We start from the raw sequence: 22,843 nt of genomic DNA, 5'->3' as shown, positions 1-22,843 counted from the left end.
GAGAGGCCTATGCAGACACGTATTGTCCTGAGGAAAATGTGGTTTCATTTATCTTCTGGGCTGTTGCCAAAAACATTTGAATTAAAAAAAAAAAAAATCTTATCAGACAGTAGACCTTGTTGCCTGCAATCAGAATTATTCTCCATTGTTTCTGATGTGTTTATATAAGTGAGGGAAGCGGCCAAAAGGTATCTTTGTGATGAACATCAGGCACACAAAGCCGAATACACAGGGCGCTGAACTTTTAGGCTTTTCATCCCTTGAAAATGGCATCACAAGACTGGCTGCCCATGTCAAAAAATACCTGTGCCATTTGGCCTAATTCAGTGTGATGGCTAGTTAGTTGCCTGTTCTAGAAAGACCCACACTAAACTAAAACAGCACGAAATGTCCTTTTTCAGACAGGGAAGAACACTGTCAAATGGGAATAAGTGGGGGCATTATAAGATAGAAAAATTATAATTTACAGTTGAGAAGGGGTGAGAAAAAGTAGGATTTTCCCCGTAAAAGAAACTTATTTTCAGTAGCCAATGGGGCTGAAAGTAGATAGTTTCTATTTTGCTTAAATGTGCATTTTTCTACAATAAAAATGGTAATGCAAAATAAATGGAGTTTGCTTTCCTATCTTGTCACAGTAAGTTGCTTGGCTAAGTGTTAAGGCTTTTTAAACGTCCAATTTCCCTCGTCACCCCCAACACCCATTAAGTTTGTCAGGCTGACATAATGTTTTGAGTATTGCAAGCCAAATGCTTGCACTATTTTGAAATCAAAGTCTGGAAGATACTGTGGGTTATGAATTTAGGAATACATATAAATTGTATAATTTGGTGGCCTTTTGAGAAACAGAAACACTATCTATCACTTATATTATCCTTAAAATGAAGCCAGTAGGTCAGACTGGCTAAATCATGAACTCCTATTATTCTGAAAAATATCAGAATTTTCATATCAATTCTTGGAGTAGAAAGTGGAAGGCTAATTTCTCTAGTGCATATCCAGGATGCAAATATTTTAAAATACCATTATTAAGAAATGAAATATAGAGCAGTTGATAATACCTAGGCATATAGAAGGAGAATGGAGGCATAAAATGGGCCAAGGGTCTGTTATCTACCAGGTATATTATCTACCATTGGGCTTTTTACATATATTAAATTCGTGCAATGTATATCACATTAATGTGTGTGTGTATATATATATATATATATATATATATATATATATATATATATATATATATATATAAAATGAATTATATGAAATTGCCATTTTTGTAGGCCCCAAATAGTGACAATTTAACGTGGTTCAATCTAACACATCATCTTAGATAACTTCCAAACCAGCTCTAAGACAATGACACTGTCACTCCCATTTACAAAGGGGGAAAATGAGGTTCAAAAATATTAAACAACTGGATGCTCTTCCTACAGTATTTTCCTGCATTTTGCCTCTGGTGTTGAGAGTCTCTGGACTCTAGGAGATCTTGGCAAACAAAATCTATTATTTGGTTCTTGAGATGTGACAAACAAACTCCTGGAGATTTTTCTCACCTCTGTCTGCACCATGGCTGGTCGTTGCGTTCTTAACATTTTGACAGTCTGGAAGATATCTACTACTCCTTCATATCTCATTCTTTCCAAAACAATGCTTAGTGTTATGAAGACTCCAGTTCTTCCAACGCCCGCACTGTCATAATAACAAAGACAACGTTACTGGATGAGACACTCACAGTCTTGGCCACATTTGCTTGGAGGTGGACGTATGTCCACCAGCTTCCATATTACATTGGGTTCTTCTACAGCAATGTTCAGGAAAATGTGGTGTTGGGTTCATGAAATGATTACTCTTAAGACAGTGTGCCATGATAACAGGTGAGAATGAATGTGGAGTAATTAGGATTAAGTCTTATAAAATATAATAACCCTTCAACTGGGATTATATGTCATTTTGGAAAGGCCCAGGAAACATAAAATAAATGGATAAAAGGAATGGTAAATAAAATATAGATTTATACTCTTCATGCAGATCCTGAAATTGTAGACTTTGCCTGCTTAATATTTTTAAAGTATGAAATAATTCATTTTTTTAAAATTTTAGAATATTATTTATTTTTTATACAGCCGGTTCTTATTAGTTATCTATTTTATACATATTAGTGTATACATGTCAATCCCAATCACCCAATTCATCACGCCACCACCACCCCCGCCCCCGCCACTTTCCCCCCTTGGTGTCCATACGTTTGTTCTCTACATTTGAAATAATTCAGATAAGGTAAGACAAACTGAGTGCCTTCAAATTTTCTTGTAGTCACTTAAGAATCTGTGCAACATGTCCCATCACCTAGACGTATAAATAAATATGAAGGTATATAGACTATTCAAATTCAGACATCAGTTTTGATATGAGAAAGGACAGTCTATCAATATAACAGGATTTTTGACATGGGATCCTCATTTAGTCTTTGGAAGGGTCTATGAATAGCTTATATGTATGGATTGTGTAAATGTATATATATTTTTTCTGTTTCTGAAACTTACAACTTTAACAGATTAACAAAGGGGTCTCTAAACTGGAAAAAATAAAAAAAAGAAGAAGAATTAAAAAAAGTGGTTAAGAGCCACTGAGCTATACACTTATCTACTATTTTTAGATGTTCAGTAGCTAAAACACCAGGATTCTTTCCACCACGTTAGCAAGGTTTTGAGTTTCTGTTTTCTTTATTGTTTTAAGATGATTCCAGAATTGTAACAGCAGCAAGAGAAGAAAATTAATTCATAGCTTTTGTGCTCTTAAGAAGTAGGAAAGCACCTGGAGGTTTAGGTAATGAGGAAAAGAGTGAATAATCTGAAAAATCCCTACACTTTTGGATCCTAATTAAACAGCATGTGTAATGCTTGGGTACCGGCTGTAGAAAATGGATGGATTCATTTACTTGGGGATGTAGTTGATATATAAATAGTGTGTCCCTTTATAAACTGGGTTTTCTAAAGAGTCCTAACCGAAATGTAAGTGAAGCTTTAAAATCCATAGGCAGGTTTTACAAAGTGACTAAGGATAACCAGGAGCAGTCAAGGCTCTCTGTTAAGCTGGAGTAGATGACCTTGAAGGTCCCTTTCAACCTTGGAAGTCTCTCTTAATCCCGAGAGACTGTGATTTATGATCTTTCTGTTGAATGGTCCAGGTACTCCAGAGTCTATCTTACTTTGATTTGATTGCTCAAATGTAACAAAAATATAGGGTTTCTGGCTTTCTATTAGGTGCTTTCAAGAAAATAACAGACACTGGCCTTATAAGTTCCAAATTTATTGACTTTATCATGTTTTTAATAAGCTATAAATAAGTGGTATTTTAAAAATATTCCCAGATAAGAGAAGATATCTGGAAGTCTTTAAGATATATGAATAACATGTCATAGTATACAAAGGAGTCTTTGTATATATCTATATACGAATAATTTTGTGACAAAAGCAATGAAAAAAGATACATGCATACACACACTTATTTATACTTATGGGAATGCCTGAAGTTAAAAATGTGTTGAACATATTCTTTTCTTTATAGCTTATACTGGAAAATTTGGATTAGGATTTGGGCAAATTCTGTGGAAAATTAAGGGGGATATCCAGGTAATTCAAGTCCAATATATACCATCCACTTTGTCTGAATATCGAGTCCATGCATCATTTACTACATGCTCTTTGGTGGTCTAGAGCAAAGAATTTTGGATAAACTCAACACACAGCAAACGTGTATAAATAAGGTCTGCTTCTCATATAATAGCACACTGTGTGTCCCAGAAAGGGTCTTGGAGATCAGCTGAGAATACTGAGGTCTAGAGAAATTTCCCTACTGTCACAGAGCTACATGATGATAGAAGTGGGACTAGACCTCAGATGTTTTGAAGCCCGTGTCTAATATTTCTCCTGTTTTGAGACCCTGTCTCCCATATCACTAAGAACTGTAGTTTGGGATTTTGGGGGGGAAGCAAAGTAAATTTTTTAATAAACTCTTTCAAGATTTTGACTATAAAGAGATTACAAACTGAAACTAAAAAAAAATTAGGTGAATTCCTTTTGCTGGAAGGTTTTTGCATAGTAACTTCCAAAAGCACTAAATTTATGGTGAGCGTCCTTTCTGAACTGTTTACTTGCTATTTCTATTAGCTTCAATGACTTGAATTATAAAATGCTGTGGAAACCATTGAAAATAATTAACTTGAAGGTGCTTCATTTTCTGATATAGCAACAATTTTCAAGCAAATTGCAATTTTAACTGAGGTACCATTCTAATCACTTATTGACTGAAAAGAATTAGTATTGTTATTAAGGCTTAATAACTATTTATGGTTTTCTCAAGAAGGCAAACCCAGGAGAAAGATACAGAAAGATAGTTATCAGGGTAATGCTATGAAAGCAAAACAAGTAAGGAATGATAAACTGAACAAATTATCACTAGGGGATGTACAAACAATTCCTGTTATGGTAAAACAGGCAAGGAAAACACAGTTTGGTTCTTTGTTACAAGAGGCAAAATTTGAAGATAAAAAATCTTCCTCTGATTATTTTCACTTTGTGGAAAACAAGAGAAATGAGTCCTTGATTTAGGGTTTACAATACACTTCTGAGAAAAATAAAAATAAAATTTCAGTTATGCAGATTCACAGTAAACTGGTACCAACAATGAATAGACAACAGTACATATTTTCAAAGTTATCACTGCATTCAGCACAAACGGAAACTCATCATTCCTGATTCTCACCTGCAATGGACTGAAATGGGTCCATCTTGGCCAAACTGCTCTTTTGTTTTATGGACTTGGCCAATGAAGTCAATAAATCCTTCTCCAGACTTTGGCACTCCTTGCTCTGGCCAGTCAGTGAACTGGAACTGCCTCACCGTTCGGGACTGCCCGTCCTTTAGAGAGAAAGCCACACATCCAACCGCAAAGGAGGACGCCGGGAGGATGCAGCCAGTGCACGGACCACAACAGCAGGCATGATGTTTTCCAAAAAAAGGAAAAAAAAAAAGGGAAGAAAAAGTTAGAAACATGTTTAACTAGAAAATTAGTCAGTTAGTATCTTACCTGCTATTAACACTGTCTACATTCACATATATTTAAATTGCAAATTTATTTACTCTCACAATGCCCATTAAAAACCTGAGCTCTCATAAAAAGCCACCTAGTTCCCACATTAGTAAATGCTCTGAGCCCCAAAGTTTGCCTTCAAAACCAAAGTGGAACATATTCAAAATTTTGAATTTCAAAATTTTCAGAATCCAATAACTTCTTCATACTGAAAGGAACATCCAGGCATGTCATCCAGACCAGAGATTTTGCTGTTGTCATGATACCTTCACATTTGCTGTGTTTGCTTGTTTGCAGCATTGTCAAATGACAAATAGTGACACTGAAAGGATCTGACGCAAATCGGGTAGCTGTTGTTAACCTGGACGCCCCACACGTCTCAGAGGTGTACTGTTTCTAGCCAAGGCGGTACACACAGCGTGTACCAGGCGACTGTGCTGTTGAGCAGGAAGTGAAGTGTCCCTCAAGGAGGTAGGAGAGATTATTAGTAAATAAATGCTGTTTTCTGAAAAAGGAGTCTTCCTGGCTGACCACAGGAACTGAGGTGTCTGTGCGGGGCTTTAACGCAGACAAACCAAAAGTTAGATACAGGAGCAGTCTATCTTTCCTAAAGTGATTAGGCAAAATTACTCTGATTCATGAAGTATAAAAGGTTTCAAAAGAAGACACTAAGGGACTTCTGATTCCTTCTGGAATTGTACAGTGTTTTTGGAAGCACAACAAAAGCAGAAGGGACCCTCTGTTTACAGAAGCAGGAATAACGATTATGACCATCAGCTTTCTTCCCTGAATCAACAGAGAGAGAGAGAATCCAAATTCCAAGTTTACAGGGGCTGATTCTATTTGAGGAGTCCCTGCTCCTAGTTAAGGCTTCAATTTGGTCCTCCTTTCCACTTTTGTAACAACTCTCTCCACATTAAAGTCCTTTTGGATACAGATGTGCAAGTTCCCAAGATTCTGGTTAAGTAGACAGACACCCAATCTTTCTCATTCAGTTATATGGAGAAGAGGGGATGGCCCAACTCGAGATGGACACACATCAACCAGCCTGGTGGTTTCCATACAAACAGGGCATATTCCTGACTGGAATCATTTGGGAATCAAAATAAATTGGGAGATCACTTCAAGTTTGTGAGAATACTGAGGAATATGAAAGTAACTTCTTGGCCCCATAACAGACTTATGGATGGTTACCATGGAAGCATGATTTACTTCCTTCTGATTCTGGAAAAGGTTTGAAAAGCACAGGAAGGGAAGCCAGAGGCTAGGTAATACAGATTTGTCTTCCTCTGATTATCCTGGGGATTGCATTTCTGACCATAGTTGTTTTCAACAGCATGTGTACAAACCTTTACGATTTGGAAGAGAGACCACCTGACTCCATTTAAAGGTTACCTGTTTAACAATACTGTATTCTCAAGTGCCAACTTGCTTTCTAAACTGGGAAGTTGAGATTAGAAACATACTAGGAGCACAAACAGCAAATGCTATGGCAGCTAAGAAAATTATACAATCACAGAGAGGCTTCAAAACAAAACATATGTTCCTGCTTCAATGTTTCTTGTCTCTGCCATTTGCAGAGCCTGGCTCCTACACTTTGTCGTCAGAAATGGTTGGTGAGTTTGCTTGGAATGCACTCAGAGTTTTCACTCACATATCTAGCTTCAAATTCTGAAAGGGCATGCTTTTTCCTTTTTTTTTTTTTTTTAAACAATGGGTCACCGAGGCATGCTTGCTTGGGCAACTCAAAACGAGACCTAGGGACTTAACTGCTGTCTTGAGTATAGTCACCTTCAGAGTAGTTAAGACTTCAGACTTTCTGGGATTAACAGGTCTGTCACCTGGGCCAAGCAGCCTGCTAACCAATTTCTCTTTTACTTTAGGTCAACAGCCAGGGCCAGGCTTTGGGGATTAGTAGACAATCTCTAAACATGAGTCTTGGTTGAGAAAGCTGCTTTCCAAAAAAAACAATGGATCAAGTAAATAGCTCTACCCTTACAGTTTTATTCAACCCACCCACTGTGACAGTTCCAAAAACAAAGCAGGGCTTTGGACTGACCCCACTCTCTCCTAAGATGTGTTTGTAATCATGGTTTGAAAGTGGCCAGAAGCAAGGATATTAAAGTTTATGCATAGAACATCTTACATCAGGGCTGAACCTTGCACTCAGCAATCTAGATAAGAAATGCAGAATGAAAATTAGCCAACAAGGGTCGTGGGTGCACAGCTCTCATGGACAGACACATTAGCACACCGAGGAATAAACCATGCCAGGAATCAAATTAGAATGTGTAAAGCTTGTCAGATTCTTCTGAAGAATGCCATTTGCTCTGCAATTTTAAAATCATACCAAATTAACCTCCAAGCCAACATGACCTAAAGGGCTTAGCAAAACAACAACATATTTACAGCCTCAAGTAATGAAGAAGTCAAAAAAGCTCCAAAGAGAATAAGCTGAGGAGGTGAATGTAAGCGCAGCCAACCAATCAATAAATGCTTCCCGGCACACACACTCACCAAGCACGTCCCCAAAGTTGGGCTGCCAGATGCTGCATTTGAATGTGAGCCAAGCCTGTGTTTGTGAGAAACCTTACAGGACAGGAAAAGTTACTCTTATATTTAAAAAAAAATCCTCCAGGATGAGTGATTTCTTTTCACTTCGGGAGTTTGGTCACTTGGCAAATATTTCTCCCAGGGATGCATTTTAGACTACTTTTCAGTTAATGGTTAAGAGAGCATAAGACGTGCCAACTTACCCTGGCATCTGTGACCTTGAATTCTCTTAGTATATATTGTGGCATGTTGTACTCAGCCATGGGATCTACAACAAAGTACTGGTATCTTGCAGATCGTTCTGCTGGCCAGTACTGGTGACATTTCTCCTAAAAAAAAAAAAAAAAAAAGATTAACGTCAAGCTATGTAAAGTGTAAATAAAGTTTTGTTTATCATGTATCTATATATTTAATGTCTTTCTTCCACTAATACAGTTTTAGAATTTAAGGTGATTCCAATCGCGTGTGACTCATTTTCTCTTTGAAACCATAGGTTCCCTGAGGATAGGGAAATCATGTGGTTCAATATTTGTGCATGTTATCAAGCATAATACTTGGCATATAGTAGGTGCTTAATACACATCAGTTGACTGAATTCTTCAATAGGATAAGCATCTTCATAATTACAAGTTAGACAATTAATTACATCAGTCCTCGGACATAATGCTAGTCACGTTAATCATGCATTGATGTTCAACACTGTGTTTTGGAATGAAGAGAACCATCAAGTGTGAACACAGAAAGAAACCTCTGAATTGACCTGGTCCAATCTCTGTCAGCTGAGGAACCTGGAGCCCAGGCAGTTTTAATGACTTCAATAACTAAATCAGAAAAGTCAAGTTACTTTCCTAGTTTGGTATTTTTTCACTCTCTCTGTGGGCTCTAAAAAGTGGGGTTTTAGATGCATCTCTACCATTGAGTTTATACAAAGACGAGAAGGAAAACATCTCAAGCACATATGGCAGAATGCTTGTATCTATTGAATCTAAGTGGTAGATCCTTAGGTGTCTCTAATGCTATTTTATGTATTTTTCAGAAGAATCATTTTTTAAAAGTAAAGCTGAGGTTACCAGATTATATCCTCAGAAAAACTACGTAACTTTCCAACAGTTTAATGGGAGTGGAAGATAAGCAAGTAAAAATTTGCTTCAGAGATGAAAAACAGTCAAGTTCCTTCATACAGAGTAATGATGGCACACAAGCTCCAGCTTGTCCAGAGCGAAAGGAAGTAAAAACACATTGAGAGTCAAAACAAGTCACACGTATTTGTCTCTATGATTGTGTTTCACTGGAACAAAGTACCAGTTCTTTCTTCAAAACACACAACTGAAAGAATTTGATATGGCTTTGCAAGTTAAAATTCAACACAGTAATGTATGGCCCAGAACATGTCCGGAGTACTCTGTGTTTCAAAGAAATGATGCTGGCACTCGGGTTTTTAAAACGAAATCCTCATTTCTCTTGTGGTTTGAGTGTCTTATAAGGAGACACTCACTCTGCCCATCTCACGCAGCTTGGTGAGCATCACAACGATGGTGGAATTGTGCTCCCAGAGCATCCGCCAGAAGTCTTCGGTGGTCTCTGCCAAGGGCCCCTGGGTAGCGATGTAAGCTTTCTGTTGTCTGAATCACAGAGAATGAAAATAGCATGTTAAAGTAATCAGAAAACATGCAAAGGCTTCGCATTTGATATGTAAACATCAAACCAGGTAATAAAAAATGAAAACATTATTAATGCTATTGCAGTAAATTCCCATTAGGATTGTGTAATCAAATAAGCACATTTAATACATTTTGGGGATTTTGCAAAAGAAATTGCTTTGTTAATATTATGATGTATGTCTTTATCACTGTTATTTAAACTTCAGAGCAATGCTAATAGCTCAATTTCATATGTCATGCAAATCACTTAAACAGTTGTGCAGCTTCATTTTGTAGAAATGACTCTTACACAATCTATTAAATTTATATAATAGGGTACAAACAGTTTCTTTATTAACTCCTTCCACATCCAAATGACTTCTGAAAGAAGAGTGCACGTGGACAGATTAAAAACTCTGTGACTGCTTATTCTTACTCCTAACTAAAATAATAAAAAAGCGAATACCAAGGGACTGAATGCTGACCTCTGCAGAAAGAAAACACTTTGAATTGAGATGAAATTCATTCTGGCTGTGAAACTAGGGCACATGTAAATATCAAGGCTTTGGACTGTCAGGGGAGCGAGAGTGTATACCTGTATCCATCAATAAAACTGGCATTGATGTAATCAGATCCTTCTACTCCTCGGATAGGCTGCAGGCATACCCTTGTGGATTCATATGGCATAATATTAACAAGGCGATTTTTGAATTTATTACATGGAAGATTGGCACTGATGAATCTTGAGGTGTGAGCTTTAGAACTGGCTAGACGCTGTTGTAGGAAAAAAGAAAAAAATCAAAGATAATTTTAGCCTGTGGCGTGACTTCAGCGTACCCAAGAGTCCCTCATTAGATACAAAGATTTTGTTTGCTTTTAAGCAAAGGACTCTTCCAACTGTACTGCTTTTCACTTCTACCTAATGACTCCATATAGACTATGGAAGTTTTAAATATTATGTTCTGAGAGTATGATCTCTCGGTTTAAATTAGGGTACCAAAAAAGAGCTCAAGGTATTATTAGGAAGCAAAGGATAGAAAAGGGAAGGAGGAAGAAAGTGTTTTACAGTCAGACACCTGAGGGAGAAGGTCAGGTGAATCTTGTAACTTCACCAATTTGAAAGGTTCAGAAGGACAATTCCAGAATGACTGTTCCTGAATTACCACATCACATCTAATATCACACCTTAAATTCGAGCTCCATCCCTGTGACATTCTCTCCTGTTTCTCTTTGTGTCAGCTTCTGAATGTAGGCGTACAAGTTTCTAGCCGGCACTTCGGTATCCCCGCAAGTCACTGCCTCCGACAATGCATCGTGGATGAAGATGTACTGGTCTTCTGTCTGAACCATGTAATTCCTCTGGGCTCTCATTAAAGTTACATGGCCGTAAATATCTACAGTTTTTTCATGCTTTATTCTTTCTAACATGGCGTCTATCACAATGAAACAGCCAGTCCGGCCAACGCCCGCGCTACAAGGGAAACAGAGAAAATCAAGGTCCAAATGAATCTCTTGGGGAACCAACACATCATAACATTATTCTCATTACTTTTAATTAACGACGTTTTAAATCCATTAATTCTACTCAAATAGCTACTGTGATGATTTTGGGGCATTCTAAACCAAAGGGTAGGGAACAAATTAACAAGTAAAAGGTGATTGGTTTCAAAATGTAAAATTATTAAATCTGTAATTACTATGCTCCTTGATCATGTGACACAAAGCAGACATTAGTTTGAAATTATTATGAAAAAAACGTTTAGGCTTTTTACATTAAAAGATATTTTAAAAACTGGTCAAGATCGAACTAGGCTTTATCTTTCTACAAACTATTTCAGTCTATTTTAGTTCAATTTATAAAAAAAAGGAAAAAAAGAAAACTAGTAAATCATTCAACTTGAAACATTTCACACTCTAAAACTCAGCGAGGAAGTTTTAAAACCAATCTAGTGGGAAGTATATAATTAAAATATTAAAATGTTGCTGCATACTCAAAATAGTGCAGTGTATTCTCAATGGAAAGAAATTCTTAATAAGAAGCAATCACTAGAGAGTGTGGGTGTACTTCTTGCTTTTACTCCTTTTTCTTCCAGAGTTGAATGTATTTTGAAATTTCAGGTGAAATTCAAGTATTCTGTGTGGGAAAATAAAAGCCTCAGTCTTTGTTACTGAAGAAGCTCTGAGGCATTTTTTAAAACTCCATTACTTATATGGTCTTATGGGTTGTTCTCCAGTTGGTGGGAACTGATTCAAAGACGAGGAGGTGAGAGATCAACAAAGCACAGTGACAAGTTCTGCCGCCAAGGAGACAACCTAATTCACTGAACTGGATTACAGAGTCAGGTGGATGGAACATTGGAATTTCCTCGAGTGTGGGAAGGAATACTAACAAAATAACACATCTGTGTTCTTAAATCCAAGGTAAGCCTTTTATTGTCTCTAATTTTATCAAACCCTTTAGGCTGAGTCCACTTATGTGTCACATATGGCTGAATCCAAATGTTTTTCTCCTTCTGATCATGGATGTTTACCTGGCTGGGAAACATGTAATCAACAGGAATAGGTATATATCAGCACCTTAGACACCAAGCAACAGACAGCCTCCTTCATTCACTATATGCCAGTGTTCCCCGTCATCTGTATTTCTATGTGCTCATTTATTAGTCCACCTGTGCACTGATACATCCATCTCTTCATTCAATGAGCAGTGAAGTACTTTGCTAAGTAACATAGGGGTTACAACATTGAAGGTGACTTAGATCCTACCTAGAGCTCAGATTATCAACGGAGATAATACTTTACATAAATATTTATAACACAAGTAAAAAAAGGTGTGTTGGTTTGTGATGTGGCATTTGAACCAAGTTTTGAAGGACAGAAGGATGGGGAACTGAGGAGACTGAAATAGCAAAAGAAATAGAATGGCTCTGGGAGCTGCACGTAAAATTTTCATAGGCCTAGTGAAGCACCAGTGCAAGGGATGTACCAAAACTTCATATAAATGAGTTTAATGAGCACTAGGGTACCTGATTCAACTGCCAAGTGGCTGTAGGTGGTAAGTGAGCATTTTGTAACAAATATTACCTTTATGTAACTACTGAGCAGCATAGATCAAACCCAGCCTCCACATAGGAGCCCTGAGGTTCAGATACTAGTTTCTGCGGAAATAGGATATAACCACTATTTAAAAACTGTTTCCTTTTTTTGTCTTGTCAGATGTAAAAACTGTCAGTATCTAGTCAGAGAGCCTCTGGATACTGACTCTAAGACTCCATTCAGGGTTTAAACCACAAAGTGACATGACATTGATGTGTAATGCAAAAGCCTTCTGGGACAAAGCGTCTGAGAGATGACAGCACATTTCCTAGCACAAAACAATTAGAAACCTGATGCACTGAGATCCACGAAGCCCCATTTTCTTTAGTTAGTTTTACCAAAGAAATCTGTAAGATGGCAAGTTTTCCCTTACACTCCCCACCTTCTCCCTCCCCCATACCCCCCGCAGGATTATAATCACCCTCTGTCCCAGTCACATCGTATTATTAGTTAGTCTGGTAGGGCTATTGTCTGCAAATAATGAGCATATCTTGAGAGCAGGAATTGTATTTTCTGTTTTCTGTGCCCTGCACCAAGCGTGCAGTCAGTGTGCAATAATGTTTGTGAAAAAGTGAATGAATTAGTGATTGGCATGAGAGGCCTTGTATAATGAGCATCCTATCCAGATTTGGTAACAGGATCCCTCACTCAGTGAAAGAAATCCTACATTTGATAAAGGTTCAGAACTATGCGGAGAATACCTGAAGACTCCATAAAGTGTCTGATAGGGAAGAGGGAGACAGGAAAATGCTTTGAGTGGTTTCCACATCTTAGTCTCCTGATAAGCCGTCACATTGCAAATAAAGAAACTAGGTAAGAATTAGCCTGGAAGACAGAGGCGGCCTCCACATTTGGTGTGTTCTAAGACTAAGTAAACCTTTTTCCTTTTTCTGTGTTGTCTTTCTAATTGTGCATTACTTCCATCTAGATACAATTTCATGCATTTCTACCTAGTGGAAGACACACTGTAAGCCATATAACTGAACCCTATGTATCAAGTCAAATCTAGACAATGGCAGGAATATTTTCTCCAAATATGCATCGGGGGCCATTCCAAATGTCTGGATGATGCAAGGTTCTATATTCTGGCAAAAAGATACTACAGAATCTTGCAAAATTGGTAGGGATAACTCCAGACCCTAACAATATCAACCTCTTCATGGTGATAATAATTCATTTTTTTTTCCCAAAAAAAAATGAGGAAGGAAAAAAATCAAACATGTGCCTGTGTCTACCTCATGAATTGTGGGAAGAAAAGAAACAAAGAACAGAGGCTATGACTTGTGCAAAACTTATTTTTTCCTCCTCCAAACACAAAATATTGTTAACAGCCCAATCTTGCTGTTCATATGGAAGGGAGGGAAGAAAGTGTCCCCTGGAACTTACATGTTACCTCTTTTCTATGATGCAGAGTTCTTGGGGGTTTTAAATGTTAGAGGTGTCTCTTAGCTTGAAGCAAGACCATGAGGTTCAAAATACTTTTTCCAGATACCAGTGGCTGGGTGTCCCTGAGACAGTCACTTAACCTCTCGTTTTTCTGTTGTTCTTAAATCATGATAGTGATAATTAACTCGTTAATTATCTAGTAAGTTTCAAGGCTGAATTAAACATACAGAGTGTTTTGCAAACATAAAGAAAGATGCAGTCGCTTTGTAGGTACAAACTCCATGTAAAAATTCTACCTCTAAAGCTGGCAACAAGAAATAGGAAATGTTAATGCCGGGAAATTTTTGATAGAATCACCACAGGATCATTTGAGATCAGGCTTTCAAAATCTTGCTTTAATCTACCCCCTCAAGCTTTTCTTCCTTTCCTCCCCATATTTCCAATAACAATACCTTACGTTTGAGGAAGTTTCTGCTTTCACACATATTCTCAAGGTAAATGAGATGGCAGTGAAACGCCTTCTCACCACAGGGCTCGGCGTCCTGGAGGTATTCAGCAAATGTCTGTCGGTTTCCTTTCCCCTTTAATGATTCACAACATTTGGGAACTTCCCTGAAGTCATATAGCTAATGGTAAATGGCCAAATAGGGACTCAAATGCAGGTTCTGAGATGCTAAACTTTAGCACCACATTTCAGGGCATTACCATTACTTCACATGTCTTTCTGCCATCTGGGTAAGCAACAATTGCCAAATATGGAAACTTTCTTGTGGCCCATCCCTCTATAACATTCCTTTAGTAGTGTTTAACTATCCCTAATGAAAGTTCCTTGAAAAGCCTTTGTTCCTTGGTTTCTGTGACACTGATTGAGGGATTATGATGAACATCAGATATTCCCCTTTGGGTTGATGGTAGGAAGGGAGGAGATTTTATAATGGTCTCAAATACAAAATAACCTGAAACCTGTTGCATATGAAATTAGCCAAAAAGATCTGTGACTCACGTAATGGTTCCATTGACTCTAGGACAGGGTAGAATTTCTATCACGTTGGAAACCAAAATCAAAGATCAACTCTAAATGTCATCTTCAGAAATCTACTGGCAGCTCTTTAGACTGTGCCTCAGTGTGTAATGTTTTTTTTCTACTTGATTCCTGTGCTGATTATCCTCCTGCTTCTCTGAATTCTTCCATCTGAATCTCTTTCTCTAATTCACATATTTCTGCCAGCCCCCAAAATGGAGATAATATCCCCAAAGTTCTGTCCTCCTTTCTCTCATTCTCCTTCCTGGTTCAGCAATAATCTTCAAACAAATGATTCCTAAAGTAATAGACCTTTCTTTGAGCATAAGGGAGACCTATATTTCAAACTGCTCTCAGGTTTTTCTAGAAACAAACATATACCAAGAATAATCAACATCTTCTCTGCTCGGATGTGCTCTTCCCACTCTCACTCTCCTCCTTGTCGTTCGGGTCTAAAATGTAAGGATCAGCTTGCATTGTTTTTGCCTTTTGCCCTGCACAATAACAAATTATACATTTCTACGCATTCAATTTCTACAATTTTATTCAACTATCCATCAGTGGTGTGCCAGAGCTGGCAAAAGTCAATTGTTAAATTCTCAGAAATCCTGCTTAAATAATTATATTAAAAATAAAGGTAACGCTCAAAATACATTGCTTCTTAATTATTTTACATTTATGCCCTTCAGGTGAAAATATTATATAATGGTATGCTACCGAGTATCTCTCCCCAGCTTTTGGATTCAGTGATGTCACATTTGTAGCCTGGAATCAGCCACTGTGGGAGTACTTACACCAAGGTAATTGACAAATAGTGTTCCCTACCTCCAACCCCTGCCACCCCAAGCTGGTGGTTACATATTACCAGCACACAGACTATCCTAATTCACCTATTCCTACCACCACCCAGGGACAGACAGGAGATGCTCATTACTTTGTTCTTCCATCCTCATTTGCTATACTATACTCTTTCCTAAGATTCTGTAGGCTATTATCCCACAAATATTTACTGAGTGCCTATCGTGTGCTAAGATATCAGGGAAGTGGGGAACAAAACAAACATCATCCTTGCCTCATGGAGATGGCAGTGTAGTGGGGGAATTTGATATTAATAATCATATGAATAAATATATAATTATAAATCTCAGCAACTGTTGTGAGGTAAATGTGTAGAATCCTGGAAGAGCACCTTTGAGGAAGTGTCATTTAAATTGATATCTGTTAGGAACTGGATTGTGTTTCTTCAAAATTCATATGTTGAAGCTCTAACCCCCACTGTGACTGTTCAAAAATAGGGTCTTTAGGGAGGTAATTCAGGTTAAATGAGGTCATAATGGTGGGTCCCTAATCCAGTAGGGCTGGTGACCTTGTAAGAATATAAGAGACTCCAGAGATCTCTCTCTCTGTGCACAAGTATGCAGGAAAGGCTGTGTGAGGACACAGTTAGAAGGCGACCATGGTAAATTAAGCCAAGAAGAGAGGTCTCACCAGAAACCAACCCTGATGGCACCTGAGTCTTGTACTTCTGGCCTCCTGAACTGTGAAAAAATAAAGTTATATTATTTAAGGCACTCAGTCTGTGGTACTTTGTTATGGCAGCCCTAGCGAACTAATACAATACCTAAAGGACAAGGCATGGTTTGCTGAGTGAAGATGGGTGGGAAAGCTTTTGAGGAGAAAGAATATCCCAAGAAGAGGCCCTGGAATGGAAAATAGCTTAGTATATCGGAGTAATTAAAAGAAAGCCAGGGCGGCTGGAAGGCAGTGAGGGAAAAAGGGCATGTTCTACACATCTATTTTCCATTTTAAGGATTGTTTAAAATTTTTATTACATCTATAACTCTATTAACAGCAATTGTTTAAAATAATTCTGTTTTACTTATTCATAGTTTACCTTTATGACATGGCTCATCTATTCTTGAGTTCTTTATTTTGTTACATTTATTGGTTTGCTAGAATACGTCTTTGAATAGTGCTTCATATAAAATATGTGTGGGTAGTATTATTTCTGATGTCTTATATATCTGAGAAGTTCTTTATTTGCCTTTACATAGGGCCAGCAACTTGGCTATGTGCAGGATTATTGGGCTCCAATATTATCTCCTCAAACTCTAAATATATTGCTCCACGGTCTTCCTTTGTATTTTGAAGAAGTCATAGGCCAGCCTTATTTTTTGTCTTTTAGTAGCAATTTTACCCCAAGTACTTGTGGGTTTTTTTCATTAATTTAGAGGTTCAATAATTTCATCTGGATGTGTATTAAGCACTGGTCCCATCATTAAATCTGCATGGCTCTCAGGTAATAACAATACTTTTACTATAAGAGTCACAGCTCTCCCTCAGAACCAGGAAAATTAAACATATTTTAAGCTTCCCCGCCTCTGGGCTTTTGCTTATGCAGGCTCTTTGTCCTTATTGTGTCCACATGTTGATATCTACCTTCCTTCAAGACTCAACTCACACGCTGCATCCTTGATCAAGACTTTACCCTTGGTTTATTTCTCTTTGGATCCTTATGACAATTTATACCACTTTATTGGCAACTGCCATACCTTATTTTTGTTTTCTGGTTATTATCTTTATGCCAGTTGATACTCTCCTTTAGGGGAGGAACAACAGCTTCCTTGTCTCTACTGCGTTTGACAGTTTCCCCTGGCAATTTCCATGCCAGGGAACTCAAAGGTGCTCAACTTGAGTTGCAAATTTTTTAAAAACGTAAGTTAAAAAATATTGTCAAACGAAGACCCAACACAGCCATAAATAAATAAATAAATAAATAAAAAATATTGTCTTCTCCTGGATCAATGACATATACAGGAACATTCCCCCAAAGGCCCCTGCATGGGAGTATTCCTTTGATACATGTTTATAAAGATAAAGGGAGTTCTTATAACTTGATGAGATGGAAACAACGTGTGCTTATGTTTTACTCCAGTTGCTCATAAATAACAAACCTCAGGACCCACATTTTTCTTAAGAAATTGAACGTTGAGCATTCAGAGCTTTTAAAAGAATGCCAGCCTACTTTTGTTTCAATTTCCAAGTTCCCGCAGCAGCACATATTTTACTTCCTTCTCCAATTTGCTCTATTTTTCACCCATCAGTATCTGAGTGCAGTGCACCTCTCAAAATGAAGAATTGTAGTTCTAAAAGCAAATGCATTTTTCTTTGATCCTGAAAAACTTAGCTCCCCATAGCGGCGATAATGATGGAACCCTATTTAGTGCTGTTTGTTTTTCATCATTTCAACAGCCTTCAATGTGAAACATGATAAGAACAGCAAAACTGATAAACCACCCTTATTTTTATCTGTCTTCTGTCGGAGTACTTGCCAAGCACAAAGACAGATTTTTCTAAATATCTTTGGGAAAAAAAGAAGAGTGCATAACCCTGTGCTTCAGGCTGAGGCCAGCACAATTCGGGACATTTATTATGTTACAGAAAATTCCAGCAAGAAGGGAAGAGGACAGCATTTTTAAATCGAGTCTAGGATTAGGTTGGTCTCTGTTACCCTTGGAGTAAAACCAACTCTAAGTTACCTTCGGGTGAGGACAATAATTCCACTAACGTAAACCAAATTATTGACAAACTTTTGCCTTAAGAAAAAAAGGTTTCAGTGAGTGATAGACATTCCAATGTTTACAAGCTGAAAAACTAGGCAATCCATTAAACAAATACGCCTACTAGGAAATTGTTATTACTTCACTATTATCATTCATCCAGTTACAACATTTGTTTTCAATTTCTAAAAACATGATTGAGTTAGTCCCAGGAGTTGAAATATGCTTAATGTCCCGTGATGCGATACGGTAGTAATGTGCAAAAGGAAAACATTAAGAGGCACGAGGGGGCTATTTTGTACTAAAATCATTCTGGGTATGTGCTTAAAAGTTGGCTTTTCTGATTAATCTGGTGGAGTTTTAATGCTGACCCTTTACTGATACTTCAATGATATGGCAAAGAAAGACAATAGAATTAGAAGATTGTACAGATCATTTAGTTGGGTGCAAAGATAGTACAATATGGCCCCAAAATCATGGTGAGCATTTCATACATATATCAGCTCATGCTTTGATTGGATATTATAGTTCAGCTATAAAAAGAATGGCATTTATGAACTGCAAGACTATTAAAAAAGGAATCTAATAGAATGGATTGAGTTTTATGACTGAGGTTTATAAGATTAATCAGATGACTATCCTGATAAAACTGTGATGTGATCCTGATATGACTGCTGTTTTGAAACTCTTCTTTTTTTTTGACAAAAATTAACATTTAACTTAATATACAGCTATACTGGGCATCTCTAAAATATTTTAGGGCTCTCTACAAAAAACAGACCCATAAGTATTTTAGTATTACATCCTCTGGCATCTCTTTAGAATGACCAGAGAAATTATACAGATTTCTTGGATATAAATATTCATCTGCCTAATTCACTTTTATATATTATTTTAAAATAAAAACTAAAAAGATATCTTTGGACAAACTGTCATTGAAATGCTGTAGAATATATCCATGCTATTAAGTAGTTGTTTGCGAGGGCAATTTTGCAGTGTTTGTTAAAATTTAAAATGCACACATCCTTTGACACACACTTCTAGAAATCTTTCATGGAGGTATATGTATACATATGCACAGAGAGTTTTAGAAAGTGATTTTCATTGCAGCATTATTTGAAATAGCAAATTATTATAACTAAGGAAATAGTTAAATAAACTACAGTATATAAATACTGAGAATACTATGGGCAGTTAAAAGAATGAGGTAAATCCATGTATTGACCAAGAAAAAAAAAGATTTCTAAATATGTTGCAGAGCAATATATACATCATGATAACACTTATATTTTTTACAATTCCACACAGTACAGTTATATATTGAATATTTTTATATGCATACCTGTTGATTCATGGAACTCGATCTGCATAGATACACAAATTATACCAATAGTTACCTCTTGGTGGAGAATGGAATTGGTGATGGAGATGGTAAGGAGGCCTTTCACTTTAGATGAAATGTATGATTTTTTTTTTTAGCAAGGACAATATAATCAGTAATAATGGAATTAAAAAGAAATATAAAACAGTGGATAAACAGTTACTATTATAAAAATATGAAAGATCAGTGAACAGTTGAGGATCCAAAGAAGTAGAGAGAGAAGATGGAACCTCATTCACTCTAGCTTGGGAATACTGCCCAGAGACGGATTCTCAGGAGAAGTCAGGGTGATGTTGGCAGCTCTAGCAGCCTGGACTTGATCGTGCCATCAGGTGCTGGCCTTCAGCACAGAGAGGAGAATTCTTAGTACAGAGTTAAAATAAGCAAAAGTTAGGATGAGACCACCCAGGACATTGATCACTCTAGAAAGAAAAAGTGCATTACACTCTTAGGTGGCATCCTCTGATGATCAAGAGTTCACACTTCATCGGCAGAGAAGAAGCAGAGACTAAGCATAGAACAACTGACCTGACAAGGATCCTAGTCTATAATATTGAGAGGTCAGTACCCATCATATTCCCTCAGGGCATTTTATTTTTCCAGATGGGTGAAGGGGGATTTCTTAAAATGAATTACGCCTATAAAAACCAAAATCCACATGGGTCTAATCTGACTTTTTCCCCCAAATATATTGACTCAAAAATCCTCCAAAGGCTTTTCTGTATAATCTTGGCTCTGTCCCAACGTTATCTGCCAAACACATTCCTTATTATTCTTAAAATGTGATGCTCAAGATAAAGTAGAAGGCTAATATGTTTATATAAAGAACACCTGAATATGCCATAGCAGGTTTTATTTTACAGATGGATAGAGGAGGCCATTAGGCAGAGATAAAACAGACTCAGGTGGTTCTTATAATTGGTAGTTGACTTGAATCTGAATGAGGTCAATTGAGTAATGCTATGGAATTATGAGGAACTATATCTTTTTCACTGAAATTTTCTTTGTAAATGGCCATATCAGTTCAATCCATATTCTAAATTTTGTTTAGAATGACACAAAATTATCCACATTTTGAGAGTGGATACAACCATTAACCAGGTCTGCCAAATAAAACCGCACAGGTTGTGTGCTGCTCAATGCAAAGAAAGTACCAATCATGTAGATTATGATGTTTCCAACCTGTTCAGATCACACAGCAGGCTCACCATTAGCAACATAAATGCTGTTACTCTTGACTCAGGTTAAAGGAGAGTCAAACAGAAGAGCTACTGACAGGTATTTGGAAAATATTCAAACTTTAGCAACTTTATTTCGATTGTTTTGCAAAGTATATCTGTGTTTTCCCACACGGACAAGATTTGGGGGGTTTTGGTTTTGTGTTTTTGCTTTTTTAAAATGCGATTATCTTCATATAAACATAAATGGTCCAATGGTTTTCAAGGCTCTTATCAGGGGTTATAAATTGTATAAATTGTATTGAAAACAAGACGACAGTTTTCCTTAGAGCTCCCCAGACGGACCCAAGGTCCATGATTCTATCAATTTAGGCTGCAACAATGTTGGTCCAAAAAGGGTCTAAGCTGTGCCTATAACTGTCCTTTATTAATGAAACGTTAGCTCTCCCATGCTATTCAACTACCCGAAGAGAAAGGAATTAAGTGGCTTTTGAAGCATTGTCAAGATAGATCTTCATGTACCTGTGTATGAACTACTTATACTGATGTCAGCTCTATCTGTTTCAGATAGATGGATGACTTTCAGTAAGTGTAGTATTCATACATGATGACTACTTAATTAGTGAAAACTGGTATTAAGTGTATTTAGAATGCCATAATTGTCACGTTTGAGGATAGGAGTAGAAAGGAGAGGCTTTGCCTCCCATGCAGGGTAACAGTAGAAGATGGAAAACAGTCACAAGACTGTGACACCAAAGAGATGAAAGGTAATATAATTCAATTCAATAAATTCAAAATGAGAGATTCCTCTTCTGTGTATCCATCACCATGTGACGTATCACTAGGCATTTATGCATTATATGTCTATCCAAGTGATCTATACACATACCTAGGCAGTATTAAAACATAGATTCCTGTGCTCTGCCCCAGAGATTCCAGTTCAGTAAGTCTGGAGAGGAACTCAAGATTGTGCATTTCCAACAAGCTCCAAAGCGATGCTGATGTGCTGGTTCATGGGCCGTACTTTGGGTAACAAGGCTGTAGAGGCACTCCTCTTCTAATATTTTTAAAAGTAATTGAGGGCCAAAAGATGTATCAATTATACTCCTAATTATCTATGCATGTGTGCATATATGTGTGTTCATATATATAAATTAAAAAAATTTTTTGATCTTTCATTCTTATATAGGTTTTTTTAACCTAACTGACTTAAAACTTAAATGCAAAGGGGAGAGCACAAAGTCTGCTTTCAAAAATGTATGATTTGCTTTTTTTTTTAAAGGCCAAATACTTTACTATCTCCAGATACCTGAAAATGTATGGAATTATCTTGTAATAAACCTCAGATGCCAAAAGCCCACCTTGCAAGTTTTCTTTGCAGGAAACAACCCCAATACGAACAAATCAGATACCATGTAATAGACCCAAACGTATTTTTTCCAAAGACAGAAAGAAAAATATCCAAGCAATAGAACCCTGATTGGAAAGACACAATACAAAGATAACAGAACTATTTTTAAGCTTCATTTTATGACCGGGGGCACAGCAAAATAGTTTGAAACAGAAAGTGTTCATGCTGATTACATGAAATCAAAATACACACTGTTCAAAGGCAGCCAACATTTTAAAAAAAAAAAATGCAGCTTAGTTTATGCAGTGAATTTTAGTGTTCTTTCAGTCTGGGAATATTTCAAAATACACTGCAGGTACAGCTGAGAAAACTCAGTGATACCCCTGTCCAGACCTCAGCTATTTGGTTATAAAAATATTTTCACATTTCCTGCAGATGTCTAGATTCCTTTCTTTGCTAGTAATTTTAATTCAGAACTCATTATTGACAGCTGTTTGTTCTGATAGAACCTAATTGCTCTTTTACCAGACTCAGCTGTGAGCAGACTGATTTCTTTTCCCTTATAGAGTATATTATACATAAACACAGG

At 37.1% G+C, this 22,843-nt stretch overlaps 1 protein-coding gene across 7 annotated transcripts in view; it reads right to left on the bottom strand.

Annotated features, from left to right (window-relative positions):
* PTPRD (protein tyrosine phosphatase receptor type D) overlaps window positions 1–22,843 on the bottom strand; it is a 2,142,992-nt gene that overhangs the window by 4,174 nt on the left and 2,115,975 nt on the right. For all 7 annotated transcript variants that reach the window (XM_082404325.1, XM_082404326.1, XM_082404327.1 and 4 more), the window contains 6 exons: window positions 10,467–10,752; window positions 9,877–10,055; window positions 9,137–9,263; window positions 7,845–7,970; window positions 4,762–4,916; window positions 1,551–1,686 (listed from right to left, as the gene is read on the bottom strand). In XM_082404325.1, coding sequence (XP_082260451.1) covers window positions 1,551–1,686; window positions 4,762–4,916; window positions 7,845–7,970; window positions 9,137–9,263; window positions 9,877–10,055; window positions 10,467–10,752 — 1,009 coding nt within the window. The remainder of the gene's footprint in view (window positions 1–1,550; window positions 1,687–4,761; window positions 4,917–7,844; window positions 7,971–9,136; window positions 9,264–9,876; window positions 10,056–10,466; window positions 10,753–22,843) is intronic.

This window comes from Balaenoptera borealis, assembly GCF_965194805.1.
Source record: "Balaenoptera borealis genome assembly, chromosome: 8".
NCBI lineage: Eukaryota > Metazoa > Chordata > Mammalia > Artiodactyla > Balaenopteridae > Balaenoptera > Balaenoptera borealis.
Note: the sequence above shows the minus strand (reverse complement) of the source record. Positions and strands in the feature narration are given on the sequence as shown.